Raw genomic sequence first — 17889 nt, forward strand, 5'->3', positions numbered from 1 at the left:
CTGCTTTAGCTTTTACTCAATATAAGCTTATAGTCATACAAAAATCATGATAAAACTCCTTCCTGTAAAACTTCTTATAATTTTCTAGATCTCTTTTCCATCCTTCCCCATTCCCCATTATTCCTTCTGTTATAATGGCATAAAATGGTATTCTTGATCCCTTCTACTTTTATTTCTCTTCCTATCATCTTTCCCTTTGCCCTACCACAGCAACCATTACTTGCTGTTATAACCTGAACCTTTTTGTTACTAATAAACTAAACTAAACTAAACTATAAACTAAATCCCAGGTCATCCACCCCTACAGTTAGTACAACACCCTACAATACAGCCTCATGCAAACACACCAAAGACCTGTGATCAAGCACCAACCCCATTTCTTTGTAATTCTTCACTGACCTTACAGCAAAGATCTGATTGTCTCCAACCCCCATTTCCTCCCATCACTAGTATATTTGAAAAAACCCTGATCCTTCTGAAAAAAATTTACAAAAACAATTACTTAATACTCTTCACTTAAATCATTCAATTATTTATATTTAATGTTTTTGTCATATTTGCTTCATTTCACACATTTTAGAGTCCTCCCGACTAAGTTACAGATACACCTCCTCCCTAACTACATGTATCTCGGAGATTAAGGATGGACCTTCAGATTCAGACCCTGACAACGGCTGCATTGACTTTGCATCATCATTTAATATGCAATCCACATTCACACTCTCTAACTATCCTCAACACATCCTTTACAACTAAATTTCCTGATTAGGATCTAGTTACCATGTATGTAATTGGTGTCCCTTCAATTTCCCTCACAATCCCTGGGTTTTGTTTACTATGACACTGACATCGGAGACTCTAGATGAGCCATCATGTAGAAAGCTCCTTTTTGTGCGTCTGACTATTTCCACGTAATCAGCCTTAGGTTGAAATTTTCTGAGGGCAAGATTACTACTGAGGTGATGCTTTGAATATTAAATCCAGTGCACACTGTCAGTTTCCACTGTGATGGATCTGACCATGTGGTTGAGATAATCTCTGTCACTCCCATCACTGTAAAAGTACCTGTTTCCTCTGCAATTAAGTAATGTGGAAGATGAGACTTCAATCATGTGAATATGCTGCTGCTCAGCGGCTTTCCATCAAATGGGTTTCAACATCCACTAATAACTTGCCTGAATCAACTGCACACTGACAGATTCAGACTTACAGCTTCACTTCACACCCATTATTTCTTGTCATATATTATTTTCCTCAATTCTGCCCCCCCCCCTTTTATAAGCAGGAGGAATAGTGTACTGAGTATACTGTAGGAGGTGAGAAGGCTGAGTAGTAACCAGAATACTATTACCTATAATAGGTTGTGTCTCCACATGACAGCTTACAGATTGAGCTTGGTGGTAGAGCACTTACCCAATATGGAATTGGCCCTGGGCTCAATAACCAGCATGGAAAACAAGGTGATACTTAGCTAACAAAAGTTGTTACTTACTGTTCTTTTCTTGTTTTTCATACCATACAATGTTTATTTATTTTTGGTTTTTCAAGATAGTGCTTCTCTTTGTAGCCCTAACTGTTCTGGAATTTGCTTTATAGACCAGACTGGCCTCAAACTCATCTGCTTGCTGAGTGCTGAGATTAAAGACATGCAACTGGGAATTGTCCTCTGAAAGAACATCCAGTGCTCTTAACTGCTGAGCCATCTCTCTTTTTATTTTTTGGTTTTTTAAGACAGGGTTTCTCTGTGGCTTTGAAGCCTGTCTTAAAACTCTGTAGACCAGGCTGGCCCCAAACTCACAGAGACCTGATTGCCTGCCTCTGCCTCCCAAGTGCTGGGAGTAAAGGTATACGCTGCCACCACCCGGCTATGCTGAGCCATCTTTCCAGCCCCTGGCTACTTCTTCTTTTTTTTTTTTTTTTCTATTTACTTACTTTTATTCAGTATCAGTAACAAAATCAATCCCTGAATCAATTTGTACTACTGGAAATAAATTTGACTCATCTAGTGCTACTTTTAGAAAAGCAGAACCCTTTTCATCATTTAAAATAAGAATTTCTAAACAGAAAGAAAGGCAGGTAAGTCTATTACAAACATTCTCCTAACATAATATACCCTTTACAATTTGCCCAGAGTTTGAATCTGTGGTCTACCTACCTCAGTTTCCAGAGTACAAGTGTGTGTCACCATGCTTGGCAAAGCACATCCTTTGATGGCACCAGACAAGGCAAATGGAATATACATGTCAGCTATCATCACAACATAATTATCTATGTCTAGAAATAAAACCTACCTGTCTAAGAATATATCTGGGAGTGGTGGATAGGTCTGCATGTCAGGCACTCGCTCATGAACAATGACCATAATGAAAGATGTAAACCCGAATACTATAAAAACATATATGCAACTCAGTATGGTCTTCCAGTACTCTGGGTCCAATCTTCGAACAGAATGTTTGTTTTTGCCATTCATGTATTGGTACTGATCAGAATTCAAGTCAGTGATGGGTCCGTCACAGTCGTGTGTGGGTTCTCCATTACAGAGCCAGTCTGCACTCTGAAGAGCACTGATGAATGGAGTCATGGGACTCATAGGACTGTCACTGTTGTAGCCCATCTCCTCCAAAACATCAGTATGGATTTTCTGCAATTTTCTGACTGAGAGCATTAACCTTTTAATGTCTCCTAGGACTTTGATTTCCAGAGGAGGAGAGCGAAGATCATATTCAGTCAGTGTGAGCAATGTGATTCCATCAAGCCGGTGTTTGTTGCATAAAACGTCCACATATTCCAAGAAGCCTTCACCCTTCAGCCACACTGCGACATGCTTGGTAGTCCAGCGGCGAATGCAGAGTTGACTGGGGCCTGCCATTTCTTTCTCCACCGCCTGTCAAGGGGAAACAGGAAAACAAAACAAAAACTTTAATTTCATTCAACATCTTCATTAAAGACAAAATGCAAATACACATACCAAAAACAATAAAGTACCTAAGCTGCCCCCAGTAGCTCCCATAGTCAAAAACAAAATTTATCCGGTAATAAGTGACTTCAACAGATTAACATCTGATGGTGGCTGTTTTGGTTTCATGAAGGACATTGTTGAACCCAGAACTCACACAGGGTAAGGCAAGTGATCTACCCTGAGCTATATCTCAACTTTAACACTTTAGAATAAAGTATTTTACAAATGGCGTTTCCACAACATGTCAACAACGATCACTTCAAAAGATTACTAATGAGAAAAATGGAGGAAGAGAAAAAAAATCCCATTTTAACACTTTTTATAAAATGAAATCTATAAGACATGAGAAAAATTAAATCTCTGAAATTGCTGTGTTGGTGAGAAAAATTTTCCCTCACTTGTGGTGGAAAAGAATACACAACTTACATAACTTTAGATTTGTATATTTCTATCTACTATAGATGGAATAATTTAGCCAACAGATAAAAAGATTTTAAAATAACTATAAACTGGACTAAGTTCCTACTAGGTCCCAACACAGAATGAAAAGGTTCTTCTGGGAGTTAGTGGTCAGTTTTAAAAGAAAACTATCACTTCAATATATTCATACATACTAGTATAAAAGGCTACTTAGTACACTGTTTTTAAAAGTACTGATAATTTTTGCTATTTTGATCCTACTCAGCTATTAATCTTCTTTTGTAAAACCCAGGACTATTTCAAGTTTATAAATATACCAACTTGATCAGATATATAGGAAACATAGGCTAATATGGAAAAACAAAGGATAACAAAAAACTACTTCTCATGTGTCTACTTCCTTATCTGTTAAAGCCCGTGGGTTTTCTGGATTTCTAATAAGTCACTATATTTCCTTTTGAATAATGTTTAAAAACAGGACAGGCATTTTTTTAAAAAAAAAAATCCACAATGATGCAATAAATATCTAGTTTTTAAAAAACAGCTGCAGTAAATTGTTCTGGGCAAGTATGAGTTATATGCTTCTTTTGTGAAAGTTAATTAAGCTATACAGTTTGCTTTAAAAAGCAAGTCAAAACTTTAGTACAAATGAATATCCTCCAGGATGAAGGTTCTCCACAATGCCTGAAATGACATGTCTTTCTCTCCCCCACACAGATGATACTCTAGTCTCCCGATGTAAGCCTTATCATGGCTTCATAGCCCACAATCTGGAGTAAGAAAAACTTTCCAGCTTCTTTAGGCTAAGGAAATTAAAAAGGTAGGTAATGTTACATAGCCTTTCCTTTCCACACAAACACTTGTCATAAAGACGTGACATTACTGAACAAAAGCAGATATCTTAACTAATAAGTTCACTCATATCATTCAAAAGTATTCAGGAATTAGAGTTGATGATATTCACCCAAAGATGAAAATGTCCATCATTAAGGATTTTGTCTTGATAATAAAAAGGCAATCCTCATTTTTAAAAAGCTTAAAGTGTATTTCATTATCAACCCACATTTTTATTCCAATCTTAGAAAATTAACATCCATCTACAAGGAGTTTGCATTTTAAGTGTGCTTCAAAGTACATGTAGCATATGTAAAATTCCATTAAACTATGGTTTTACAATGTTTGAGTTTACATTCATTACTAAATAGTTTCACCCTTTCTGCTAAATCTGTACTTTCCTTTCCCCCTGGTATGCTCTGACTAAATCATCAAACTTGGATACCTAACGAGACATGTTATAAACTCAGCCACAGTTACCAAGTAGCAAACCTCATCAACAATAAGCAAAATTCTCCATTTTATCTCAATTCTTCTCCATTCCCCATTGTCTAATAGCTTACCACTGGCGGGTTCCAAGTCACTCCCATCCTTGGAGCATTATTCTTTAGTATAGTTTCATCTTATACTCTGAGCAAAACAATTCTTCTTTTTCACATTTCACTCACCAGTTCTTTCCACTTCAATCAAGCTAACTAACTGGCTTTGACACCCATGCTTTAGTCACTAGACAACAGGACTTATAACACAGAAGCCTCCTAGAAAGCCTTTGAGCTTGCTGTGGGAATACCTTAAAAGCATGACACATTTCACTGCTCTGCCTCATCAGGTTAGAGCATGCCCTTTAATTGTGTGCCACTACATAATAGTTACAGAGCCACAGTAACCAGTACTTAGCTCCAACTGTGAGAACTTGTATTAAAGAGGAATATTAAAAATGACAGTAAGCATCAGGGTCCATTTAATAGTCGTGTTGTATTACAGGAATTCCAGGGAACAGAAAACTTTGGACAAAGGACATGACAGACACTGGCTTTATACAAATCAATAAAATGAATTTTGGTCAGTAAATGTTCAAGGATGCTTTCCATTTTAACTAATAATTGATTCATATGAATTACCAGTAGGACTGCAGCTTCTGGCCAAGATATAAAAATAGAACAATTTTTACTCTTTGGTTTAAAGTAATCAAATGATAAATAAAATATGTGAAAAAGATTAAAAATTATGGACATCAGCCAAATTCCTAAGAGACAGTAAGCAAAGGTGGTGGGTTCACATTACTTCAGCTTACTACCTTGAAAGCTTTTTGGTGAGCTGAGGCCAGGCAGACATGCTGAGCTGAGCAGATCAAGGTGGCTGGATTTGTGGGGCTGAATACTACAGTGACACTCAGGGAGAACAGCAGAGATCCACAGAGGGTCTCCCTTGAATACTCATCAGAACATATATCTGTCAAGATGGAAAAGAGACCAACCAAAAGGGTCCCTAAGCTCACACATGAACAACAACAACAAAGCCAGTTCCAATCAGACTGACCAACAGTTCACAATCCATCGGACTTTAGAAGAACACACAACAGCAGTGGGGCAAAAATCAAATCCAAAACCATGGTTCTCAACTAAGGCTAATTCCCCTTACTTCCCAGGGATAGTCAGCATCGCTTGGTGAGGGGATTTCCAGCACAGAGAAAGTGGACACCAGGGATTCTGGTAAAAATCCTATAATGCTCTCAGCTGTGGTTGTACATACCCATAACCTCATCACTCTGGAGACTAAGCCAAGATTATAGTGAGTTCAAGGCCTGAGTGGACCACACAGAGAGAATTTATCTGGGACTACATAGTGAGTGGGACCCTCTGTGCTGTCTAATTTTATCTAACTTGACACATGCTAGAGTCACCTGAGAGGAGGGAACCCCAATTGAGAAAATGCCTCTGTAAGACTGAGTTGTAGGCAAGCCTATAGAGCATCTTCCTTCCTATCTTCCTTCCTTCCTGCTGGGATTAAAGTCATGCACCACTATGCCCAGCCCATTTTGAATGGGGTCATCCCTGGGCTGGTAATCCTGGGGTTCTGAAAGAAAACAGACTGAGCAATCCTCCATGGACTCTGCATCATCTCCTGCCTCCAGGTTCCTGTCCTGACTTCCTCTAGTGATGAACAGTGATATGGAAAAGTAAGCCAAATAAACTCTTCCTCTCCCTCCCCCAAGTTGCTTTGGTTTTGGTCAGTGATAACTGTAAGATATTCTCCTTAAAAAAAAAAAAAAAAAAAGATCAAATCTAACTGGGAGCTGGGATTCTACAGTTTCAGGACAGGCCAAAGCTACAGAGAGAAACCTGTCTCAAAAAAAACAAAACAAAACAAAACAAAATGAAATGAAATCTTCCAGGAATGATGGTGGCATATGCATTAATCCTAGCACTTACCAACAGAGGCAAGTGGATCTCAGGGATTCAAGGTCAGCTTGGCCCATATAGCAAGTTCCTGTTGTAGGAATTTAGTAGAGTCTCTGTATCTGGGGTAGACATTAGGAAGGATAGTTTTCACTGTATCTAGGATAAACATTACAGTGAATAGTTGTTTTCTAGATGTACTCTGACCTTGAAGAATCATTGTGGAAAACAGTGATCGTTTCTGTGATTTGTAGAACTGTTTTTCTGAGGGGCATTGCAGCCTTCAAATGACTTTGGTCACAAGACACCTCTGGCACACCCGAGGCTCTTGGATTATTGTACACTATAACAGTACAAAATTAAAGGACTAAAGTCTCCTAATTTAGAGAGACATATAGATTAGATAGGACCTTGATGTGTAATAATCAATAAATATGCGTTGGTACAACTGTTCAGAGTTCAATTCATAAGAGGCTGGGCCTTACTGCTGCCACATGGGCCTTACATTTTCATCTTGGAGTGACCTCTTTCTTCAACCAACCCTTGCAACACAGAACACCCTGACAAGTTCCAGACCAGCCACAGTTACATAGAGAGACTGGTCTAGACCTGGTCTAGAAAACTATGGTGTACTGGAATCCTCTCTCAAGAAACAAAAGAATTGTTTGTACCCCCCCCCAAATGTCATTTTGTTGCAAATGAGAAAAATTACCTTAGGCCACACCTTTCTCTGGTCTAGCTTCACAAATCTTAAATGCATCTTCTAAGTTATAGGCTATGTAAGAATATAAAGGTATCTAGAATCCAAAAGCAAGACATTATAATCCATGGGGGTAAAAATAACAATGCAAATTGACCAGAACTGACAGAGATAACAGAACTAGAAGGTAAAAAGGAAATTTATATAATTATGACAGCTGTATTATACATTTCAACATGTTAAATAGAAACAGGCATGCTGGAAGAGGCCTATCACCCAGCACTGAGGAGGATGAGTCAGGAAGATCTAGAATTTGGGACAGTCTGAGGTTTATGATGAGTTCAGGGAGAACCCCACTGTATTGTGAGGCTGTGTCTTTTCCCTCAGGGACTAGATAAGGAGAGAATTAGGCCACTCCCTGAGAGAAGCCCGAACCCAGGTCTCTGGTGTGTCCTACTTTTCTTCCCAGGCCCACCTTGTTTGAAACCTATGTGGAAAATCTTTTAATAAAACCCCCACATCTGAGATTGGAGAGACAGCACCACAGTTAAGCACACTTGCAGCATTCACAGTCGGGTCTCAGCACTCATATGGCCTCTCATAAACATTTGTAACTCAAATTCCAGATCTGACATCCTCTTCTGGTTCTCATGGGCACCAGGCACACACATAGTACACAGGCATGCTTACAGGTACAACACCCATTCACATAAAATAAAAACAATCTAAGTTTAATTCCTAAATGTGGAGGTTGGAGAAAAGGCTCAGTGGTTAGGGGTACATAATGCCCTTATAAAGGACCAAAGATTCCATGTCAGGTGGCTCACAGCTGCCTCTAGCTCCAGCTCTAGGAATCTGATGCTCTCCACCAGCACCTGAACTCGTGTGTGCACACCCCAGACAGATGCCTATGTGCGCGCACACATAAGATTAAAATAAAACAACCCTTAAACATCTGGGAGCTGCTTCACAGGACCTCCCCCTGAGACCATGAGACACCACTAACCCCAATTTGGCCTGAGTTCAACTCCCTAAAAGATTTGGGGAACTCCTTGGGCTGCTTGCTGTAAGTGACAGACTGGAACTGAGTCTCCTTCTCTAACCCTCGGCCCCTTTCACGACAATGTCTCTCTGTGCAGCCTTGGTTGTCCAGGAACTTGCTCTGTAGACCAGGCTGGCCTCTAACTCACAGAGATCTACTTGCCTCTGCCAGGATTAAAGGCGTGTACCACCACCACCACCAGGCCTTCTCTGACTCTCTTGACATTACTTTCTCACCCACAATCCTCCTGAAGCACTGGTGACTCCCTTCAAAGGACAACTCCCTCCAATCTATATACATGGAAGAAATTACAGATAAAAAACATCAAAAGGATCGGCCAGGCATGGCTTTAATCTCAATGCTTGAGACAGGTGCAGGGGGACCTCTGTGACATCGGGCCAGCCTGGTCCACACAGTGAGTTCCAAGCCAGCCAGTGTTACATAGTGAGAGCCTGCCTGAAGGGGGGGGGGGGGAGATAAGGCAGAATAGAAAGGCAAGGAAAATTATGTGGGATAGAAAAGAAGTCTCTCATACTTAAGTCTTATTGAAATCTCCTGCTTACTGAGAAGCAAGAATCTAGTACAATTACTACTGGCTGTAAAAGCTACTGATAGATAATATCCCTTTCACATACAGATATTTTATGTTAAAGTCACAAATGACCAGGCATAAAGCCTGAATGTGTCTGACCCCTGGTATATAGTCTCATTCCTTTTCCTTGATAGTTTAGGAATTTCAAACATGTCTGTTAACTTTGTTTACAGAAAAGGCATCCTAAGATCTAGACTTCTACCTTATCAATTAGAATCCTGTCTGATGTCCTTCAGAAACCATACTGTGATCCTTTAGTTTTTTTTTTTTTGTTTGTTTGTTTGTTTTTTTTTTTTTGCAAATTTCTTTGATAACTGCTTCAAATTCACCAAAATCTCCTCAATGAGTGTTATAAGGACAGAGAAATGGTTCTCAGAGAAGACCCATACCCTTGCTTCCCCCCCCACCCAGCACCTCTTTCTCCTAGCCCTTCTGCTTAATTAACATCTATAAACCTCATTTAAATATCTAAAACTCCCACTCTGCTTTGAGGGAAAAGAGGAAGAGGGGAAAGGGGAGGGAGATACTAATCCCAAAGTAAAAGGAAACAATAGAGATGAGAACAGACTTCATTAAAAGGGAGCATTATGGCTGTGGGGGTGAAGGCACTTTTGGTCAAGCCAACGACCTAAGTTTGATGCCTGTAACACAGGTGGGAAGTGAGAGCAGTTGTCTGTTGGCCTCCATTCATATGAGTGCTATGACAATCTCCACTCCCTGCCCTAAGTAAATGTCAAAACCAAAACATTTAAAGAAACTGAGTATGTAATATATTCTTACCAAGATTTCAGGCCCAGAGGGCTTCACTGGTCAATTGTAGCATTAAGAAATAGTGCCAGCCAGGGCAGTGGTAGACTCAGGAGGCAGAGGCAGGCAAATAAAGGCCAGCAAGGCCAGCTTGATATATAGAACAAGTCCCAAGGTGGCCAGGGCTACACTGAGAAACCCTACTTCACCCCCCCCCCCAAAAATCAACAAAAAAATCAAGCAACAAAAACCAAATACCAATTCTCTACACACCCTCCAAGGAAAAGGTATTTCTGAATTCATTCCTGACAACAAAATCAAGGAGATGACAAGAAAATAAAGATACAAAAACTCAAAACAAATTTAAAGACATACCGGCATGGTGGCGCACACAGTTAGTCCATGCTGTTAGCACTCCGGAGGCAGAGGCAGAAGCAGAAGGATCTCTGTGAGTTCCAGCTAGCCTGACCTACATGGGGCTAGCCAGGGCTACCCAGTGAGACTTTATCTCAAAAACAAAACAAAACAAAAAACAAAAACGAACAAACAACCCGAAAAGGTTTCTAGTATTAATGTCAGGCTAGAAAGACTGACATATAAGTACAACATATACAACCAAATATAGAGCTGGCTCAGTTGGTAAATGCTTTCAAGCAACCATGAGCACTTAAATTGATCCCCAGGATCCATCTAAGAACCACTTGAAAAGGCCAGAGTAGGAGAGCAGAAAGGGAGAATAGTACTTTGTCTGTAATCCCAGTGTTGGGAATGCAGACAGATGGCCAGCCAGCCTACCCAAATTAGTAAAGTTCCAAGTTCCCATGTTCAGTGAGAGAGCTCATCTCAAAAACATGTGTATATATGCATGCATATGTATGTATTTGTATGTTTATATACATAAGTGATACATACTCAAAGAACATTGTAAAACTTTAAAAATTACCAGCTAAGCACTGAGCCATACTCCTGGAATCCAGTTGTTGACAGGGAGAGGAGATAAGCAAAGCAGTTAGGACTGTGCTGGAGAAACCCAAAGACATAGCTGACCTGACCTAATGAGAGCACATGGACCCCAGTCATAAAGCTGGGGAAGCAGCATTGCCCAAAACAAGCCCTCGAATGTGGGTGCCAGTCAGGAGGCCTGGGCAGTCTATAGGACCTCTAACAGTGGAACCAGTATTTCCACAAATAGACTGTGGGAGCCCATTTCCCATAAAGGGATCCTTTTTCAGCCCAGATACAGGGCCTAGGCCCTCCCCTAAAAGAAGTGACAGACTTTGATGATCCCCATGGAAGGCCTCACTTGGGGAATGGGTTGAGGGGGGTTGTGGGTTGTGGGGGGTGGGATGATGGAAGGGAGAGGGAAGGGGAGAGATTGATATGTAAAGTAAGAGTGTTGCTAAATAAAAAAAGAACTATAAAATTATAACCTATGAAACTATTAATTATATTCCTCACCTATACATTTTCTTTATTTTTATTTATTTATGTATGTATATATATTTTTTGAGGCAAGGTTTCTCTGTAGCTTTGGAGTCTGTCCTGAAACTCCCTCTGTAAACCAGGCTGGCCTTGAACTCAGAGATCTGACATCATTGATTCACTTTTTTGGCCTCACTATGTGGCCTTGGCTGGCCTGACTCTTGCTATGCAAACTCACTGTGAGTGCTGCAGTGCTAGGATCACCATGCCCATCTCGATCTACATTTAAAAGTACTGCATGTAAAGCTTGTACTTGTTCCTTTACCCAAAGTGTACACTAGCCAAGAACCAAGAGCTCTGCCCCTAAAATAGATCCCCAGCTCTGAAATGTTAAGTGATACATATAAACGAAGCATTTCAATTTGAGAAGAAAACTAAAAGTACATTCTGAAGTCATGAGCAAACCATGAAGCATCAAAGGTTAATACTGTCTTATCAAAACACAAACAGTCCACTTCTGCATTCAGACTATCAGTGGGTCTCAGTTAAATTTCATTCCAAGTTACAGATAACAGATAAATGAAAGCAGCTGACTGTTCTGTATAGCATGAAACAAACAGCACGTCCTCATCTTTCCCTTGGACACTGGTTATGCAGCAGCTCTCTTAAGTGTGTTTATTTTCTGACCAGAATAGTTCAGTTCCTGCTAATTAGAGAGTTCAACTGTCTACCAACAGGAATGGGATCCCTAACGCCCTGGTTGTCTGACACAAGGCCTTCCTGGGCAGCCCAAGTTGATCTCCATCTTGAGGGTTACTAGTGAATACCACCATGAACTTCAGTTTGAGTCCAATATATTTTCTGTAATGCACTTATTTATTTATTATGTGCATGGGTGCAAGCACCTATGTGTGCAGAGGCCAGACAATGATACTAGGTGTCCTGCTCTATCACTTTCCATCTTACGACTTTGAGACAGGGATTCTCACTAAAGCTATTGCTTAAGCTGTTGGCCAGCAAACCCCAGTAAGTGGACCCTTCTGCACCATCTGCAGTATAAGGCAGGAGTTACAGGTGCCCTCACCATGTGTGGGTTTTCACATGGATGATGAGGATTTGCATGCTGGTCCTTATACTTGTGCAGTGAACACCCTTACTTATATACATCCTTGATGAAATGAGAAAAGGTTAGAATAAATACAACTTTATGGGAAACAGTTTTGTAGATTTGACAGAAGAGTGTAAAGAACCTAAGGAGACCTGTGTTGTTGAGTGTGGGCCTGACAGAAGCTGAAGCTGGCCTGGTATTGATTATATATATATATATATATATATATATATATATATATATATATATATATATATATATATATATTTCCATTCTGAATCTGGAGGTGCTTTTCAGAAGATATTTACTATTTATAAATTGTGTTTTAATTAAGCTTTGGATGTGGCTTTGAGGTTTCCAAAGTCCACACTATTCCTAGTTTCCTCCTCTCTGATCCCTACTGAAGGATAGGACATAAACTCCCAGTGCCTGCCTGCTGCCTGCTGCCCTCCTCCTCGCAATAATGAGCATGGACTCACCCTCTGAAACTGTGAACTCCCAATAAACTCTTTCTCCTACAAGTTGCCTTGGTCATGGATCTTATCGCATCAATAGAAAAATAATTAAGACTTTCTCATTCTCTAATTGAACTGTTCTTCCACTGTTACAATGGTGTTTTGTTTTAAACAAAACAATTCCATGGTGTTCTAGTAACAGCTTGTGACAAAGGTCTCACCCATCTTCAGAACAGGACAGTACAAATCATATTCTACAAGTCATTCCTAGTAGCCCAGCTCAAAATTTAAAGTGATTTCCATCCCACGCAACGGTACTGTGATGGAATATAAAGAGCCTTTACTTTTTTTTTTTTTTAAATCAATTTAGTTGTGTGTGTGAAAGAGAAAGTGGGAAAGTAAGAGAAAGAGAGCAAGCGCCCCTCTAACCCCTGCACACAAGTATCACAGCATTCATGTAGAGGTCAGAGGACAATTTGTAGAATCCTGGGGATGGAACACAGCTCATCAGGCTCAGAGGCAAGCACCTTGACCCACTGAAGTATCTCAATTATTCCACACAAGCTTTTTGGACTTCTGAATTCTAAGACTGGGTCCATATATGATGCTGGGTCAAAACTAAATAAAGCAAAGTTTGTTTTTCCTTTCAGTACCTGGGAGAAACTAAGAGATGTCTTTCCTCTCATCTCATCAAATACATGCACCTCTGCATTCTGCGTGGTATGTTTTGTTTCAATAACCTACATGAACAACTTCTCCAACATAGCACTTAACTATAGTATGAAGTAGTGGTTCTCAACCTTCCTGATGCTGTGACCCTTTAATATAGTTCTTCATATCATGGTGACCACAACTATAAACTTATCTTGTTGCTACTTCATAACTGCAATTTTGTTATTGCTATAAATTATAATATCTGATATGTGAACCAAGGCAGTTGTGACCTACCAGTTGAGAACCACTGATATAACAGGTCTCTGAAAACCTGTAAATCCTTGCTAATATTTAGTAGGTTTCTTTTCAGCCTGTCATTTACACTAGGGAAGGTAACAGGAAGTGCCAGATTTTCTTCTGTGTTGGTTCTTGGGAGTTTAACTTCAGTGTACCAAAGACAAAACCATCTGACTATCTGTGTTAAATGGGGAGGGGAAGAAACAGTAATAACCTAGCATGAACAACACAGCAGATTAGACAGGGTGCACATGGATCTCACTTCACAGTTAACACTGATAGCCACTTCATCTTTCCTATTTGCTTAGAGGGCTCTCTCTGCAGGAACCTCTGTTTTATAATTTGCACTCTTTCATCTCCCAAGTAACAGATTACAAAACAAATATAAAAATGGTGAGAATAGCAACAGCAGCTACATTTATTAATTTGCAGACATTATTCTAAGGCTACATCAGTTTTTCTAATACTCAACAGTTTTACAAGGCAGATTAACTTCATTTTTATAGATGAGACAACAAGGACCAGAAAAGTATAATTCAAAAAACTGAGTTCCCTACTTAAATTGGCAGGGCAAGGATTCAAATTCAAGAATCAAACATTTTTTTTTTCCACATGCGTTTTACACAGTAAGATCGGATGAGGGTAAACTATTTAATATGAAGATCTTATAACATTAAATATAAATATTTCAGCATGCATATAACAATAATGACAACTTCCTCTGGGCATGGTGGCTGGCATATGGCTGTAAGCCAGCATTTGGGAGAAGCTGGAGACTGTGAATTTGAGACAAGCCTGTACTACACAGCAAGACTCTAAGTGCGGTTAAAAAACAAAAAACAACCTCTTATCTATAATTGTCTTTCCTATCTGTTTTCCTCTCAGGATACAGGTTAGAGTTATGAATTACATTGGGTTAACACTTGGGTTTCTCTGTGTAGCTCTGGAGCCTATCCTAGCACTCACTCTGTAGCCCAGGCTGGCCTCGAACTCACAAACATCCGCCTGCCTCTGCCTGGGATTAAAGGCGTGCACCTGGTGAGTACAAATCTTTAATACAGAATAATTCACCTCTTTTTTGGAGCGGCAGGGGTCAAACATATATTCAGTTTGGCACAATTCTATAGAATGACCTACAATCTCGATTTACCTAGTTATTCACTGTGCTGTACAAATGTTCAGTTTGGCACAATTCTATAGAATGACCTACAATCTCGATTTACCTAGTTATTCACTGTGCTGTGATGGTCAGCAGTTGGTCACAAATACACACCTTGGACAATAAGGTAAAGATTTGTATAACTACCCATATGAAGTGTTTATAACATTTAGCTCTGGACTGGAGAGACAGCTCAGTAGTTAAAAGCACTTGCTCTTCTTCCAAAGGACCTAAGTTCAGTTCCCAACACCCATACTGGGCAGCTCACAAATCCTTATAATTCCAGCTCCATCCAGGTGTCCTGAGGCCTCTGGCTCCACAGTCACTGCACATAAATACATACATACATACACATACATGCATGTATGCATGCGCTCACATTCACAATTAAAAACAATGAAATACATCTTTAAAACATGTCTTTTTCTTTATTTCTTTTTGAGGCAGGGTCTCACATAGATCAGGATAACACTGAACCCCTGGTTGTCCTGCATGAAAGGTAAGGTTATAGACATTTATGGCTTTATTTTGACCTTTACTTACTTATAGCAGGTGGTATAAAATGAACCATTTTTGTCTGGCAGCAGAGGCACACGCCTTTAATCCTAGCACTAGGAAGGCAGAGGCAGGTAGATCTCTGTGAGTTCGAGGCCAGCCTGGTCTACAAAGCTAGTTCCAGGACAGCTAGGGCTGTTACACAGAGAAACCCTGTCTCAGAAAAAAAAGAAACATTTTTCTACTATCTGTAAAGACCATAAACATTCTCTACATAGATGGACAATAAATTCAAACCACTAGATTCAAATCAGACCAATGATTTTAACATCAGAGAAGCCCAAAAGGTAAAATTAGTATCTTCAGAACTATAAGAGATGTGTACTCAAAATAAGATAAGATGCATGTAGATTTTATGTAATTTGTTATACAGAAAGGAAATGTTGCTGTGGACATGTGCTTGGGCAATAAAATGATAAAGAAAAGAAAACACTACAAAGATGAGTCTGTGGTTGTTACAGGGGAAAAACAGTAACAGGAATAATAGCATAGCTGATTAGGGATCTTGGCCTACTGACCTGATAGTGGTTACAAAGTTTCAGTGAAGTGAAATAGCTGCCGTATCTGAAATGCTGTTTGTACTGTACTACATTATCACATGCATAACCTGGTTTAGAAGCCCAAAAGCAAAGATTTCAGAGAGATGTGGAGGAGAATATATTATTGTTAATTTTCAAAGGCTGAAACTTTCATAATACAGAAGCTGTACTTTTCTCCATGTCTCCTAAAGTAACCACAAATCCGTCTTTCTCATATCCCTTTCTTTTACAGCTTTACAAACACATAAGTACATGTCTATAAACAATACAGCTTAGCTTGCCCATTTTCATGTTTTATACAAATGGAACTGAAGAGAGGAGGTGCCTCCTCAAAATATGCCAAATTGGTAAGTTATTTATTATTTCTAGTAGAAATCCCCGAGGAGTTACAACAGCAGAAAGGGCTGTTTTAACCTGCCCTGCCCTTTTCACTTTCCTTTCAGATTTGTCTTTTTCTTCATGCAACCAGCCACAAGACTCTTTTGAGAGATCAGCTTTCAAGTACTAAACCTGGAAGGCAGCCTTGACTACCAAAAATGGTAACAAGATGGTAAAGAATTCAAATATACAAAGTCATCCTTATCATCCACTAGCTTCTATACCACACTCATTACCTCTTAGTGAAACCGAAATTACTACCCCAGTACAGGTATCCACTGTCCTGTCATTCCTTCACAACTTCACCATCTTTGTGAAGAACTCATATTTTAGAATTATTAGTCATTCTTTGTAACAGTTGGGATCCTAGCTCCAAAGAGCCAGCATAAACAATGAATGGGGAAGAGCAAATAACATTGTTTTCATGTTGATGAAAGTGACAAAGGTACATGTTGAGCCTTGGTGTCACCACGTAATGCTTTCTGAGTTAAAAGTCTGAAGAGTACTTATTTATTCAACCTTTTATATCTCCACGATAGGATGAGAACTGTGACCTCACTTATCAAAGCCAATAGAAGAGGGCAGGGACCTATAGGTAACAGAGTATCTGGGCACGGCATGCACAACACAGCACAGACAACATGACATGCAAGCCACAGATGCTTCTAAGTGCTTTAATCTCACGTTCAAATAATCCTTGCAGCAGTCCCATAAAGCAGACATTACTGACACCTCCATTTTATAGATGAGACAACCAATTTACCCAAGACCATTTAAACCCATAAACAATACAAATAAAGGCTTCAGGCCCAGCATATTCTTACCCACTACACTGCTCAGCCTTGTGAACCAAGAGCTTCAGTCCAAATATTTTCTAGTTATCAGCAGAATAAGGACTGTAGGGTCACTTGTCTTGTACAATTTTGTATTTATTAAGAGTCTGCTTCACACTAGTGCTGAAAACTAAGGCAGAGATGTAAACACCCTTACAGGCCAAATTTATTCATCTATGAAATATTACTCTGCATACAGTATGTGCAAAGTATTGAACTAGATAATGAGTCAAATGCCTAAATGAATGAAAATGGTCCTCCAGAAAGAGTTATGAAAGAGCAATAAATAAATACATAAATGTGAAAGGAATTCTTACAAAATTACCTCAAATTTCAAAGCAATAAAGTGATGATTTACATAATTTGTTAAAAGCTGGGAACATAAGGGAGATGGAAAAAAAATCTAACTAAGTTATTTCCAGTTGTAAGATAAAAGAAGTCACTAAAGTGTCATTTGAGCAAAGCCTGTGGAGATGGAGAAGTAAAGGACACCAAGGAAACTGTGTGAGCAAAAACAGGAAGGTAGTGAACTGTGGGACCAGTTACAACCAAAAAGCACAGAGGAGTACTAGGACTAAACAGACCATCTACACAAGGCTTGGTGGTGCTCATCTTTAATCCGAATACTCTGGGGGCAGAAGAGGGTGGATATCTATGAGTTCAAGGTTAGCCAGGTTGACACAGTGAGTTCCAGGCTAACCAAGGCTGCATAGTGAGACTGTCTCAAAAACACGAAGCATATAAACTACAAATTGGGGCTAGTCATAGAAAACACTACCAAATTAAGGACCATGAG

At 39.6% G+C, this 17889-nt stretch overlaps 1 protein-coding gene across 2 annotated transcripts in view; it reads right to left on the minus strand.

The window, feature by feature from the left end:
- Samd8 (sterile alpha motif domain containing 8) overlaps window positions 1-17889 on the minus strand; it is a 48452-nt gene that overhangs the window by 17130 nt on the left and 13433 nt on the right. For both annotated transcript variants that reach the window (XM_051174799.1, XM_051174800.1), the window contains exon 2: window positions 2292-2884. In XM_051174799.1, coding sequence (XP_051030756.1) covers window positions 2292-2884 — 593 coding nt within the window. The remainder of the gene's footprint in view (window positions 1-2291; window positions 2885-17889) is intronic.

The sequence above is a fragment of the Phodopus roborovskii genome, unplaced genomic scaffold, assembly GCF_943737965.1.
Source record: "Phodopus roborovskii unplaced genomic scaffold, PHOROB, whole genome shotgun sequence".
NCBI classification, from domain to species: Eukaryota; Metazoa; Chordata; class Mammalia; order Rodentia; family Cricetidae; genus Phodopus; species Phodopus roborovskii.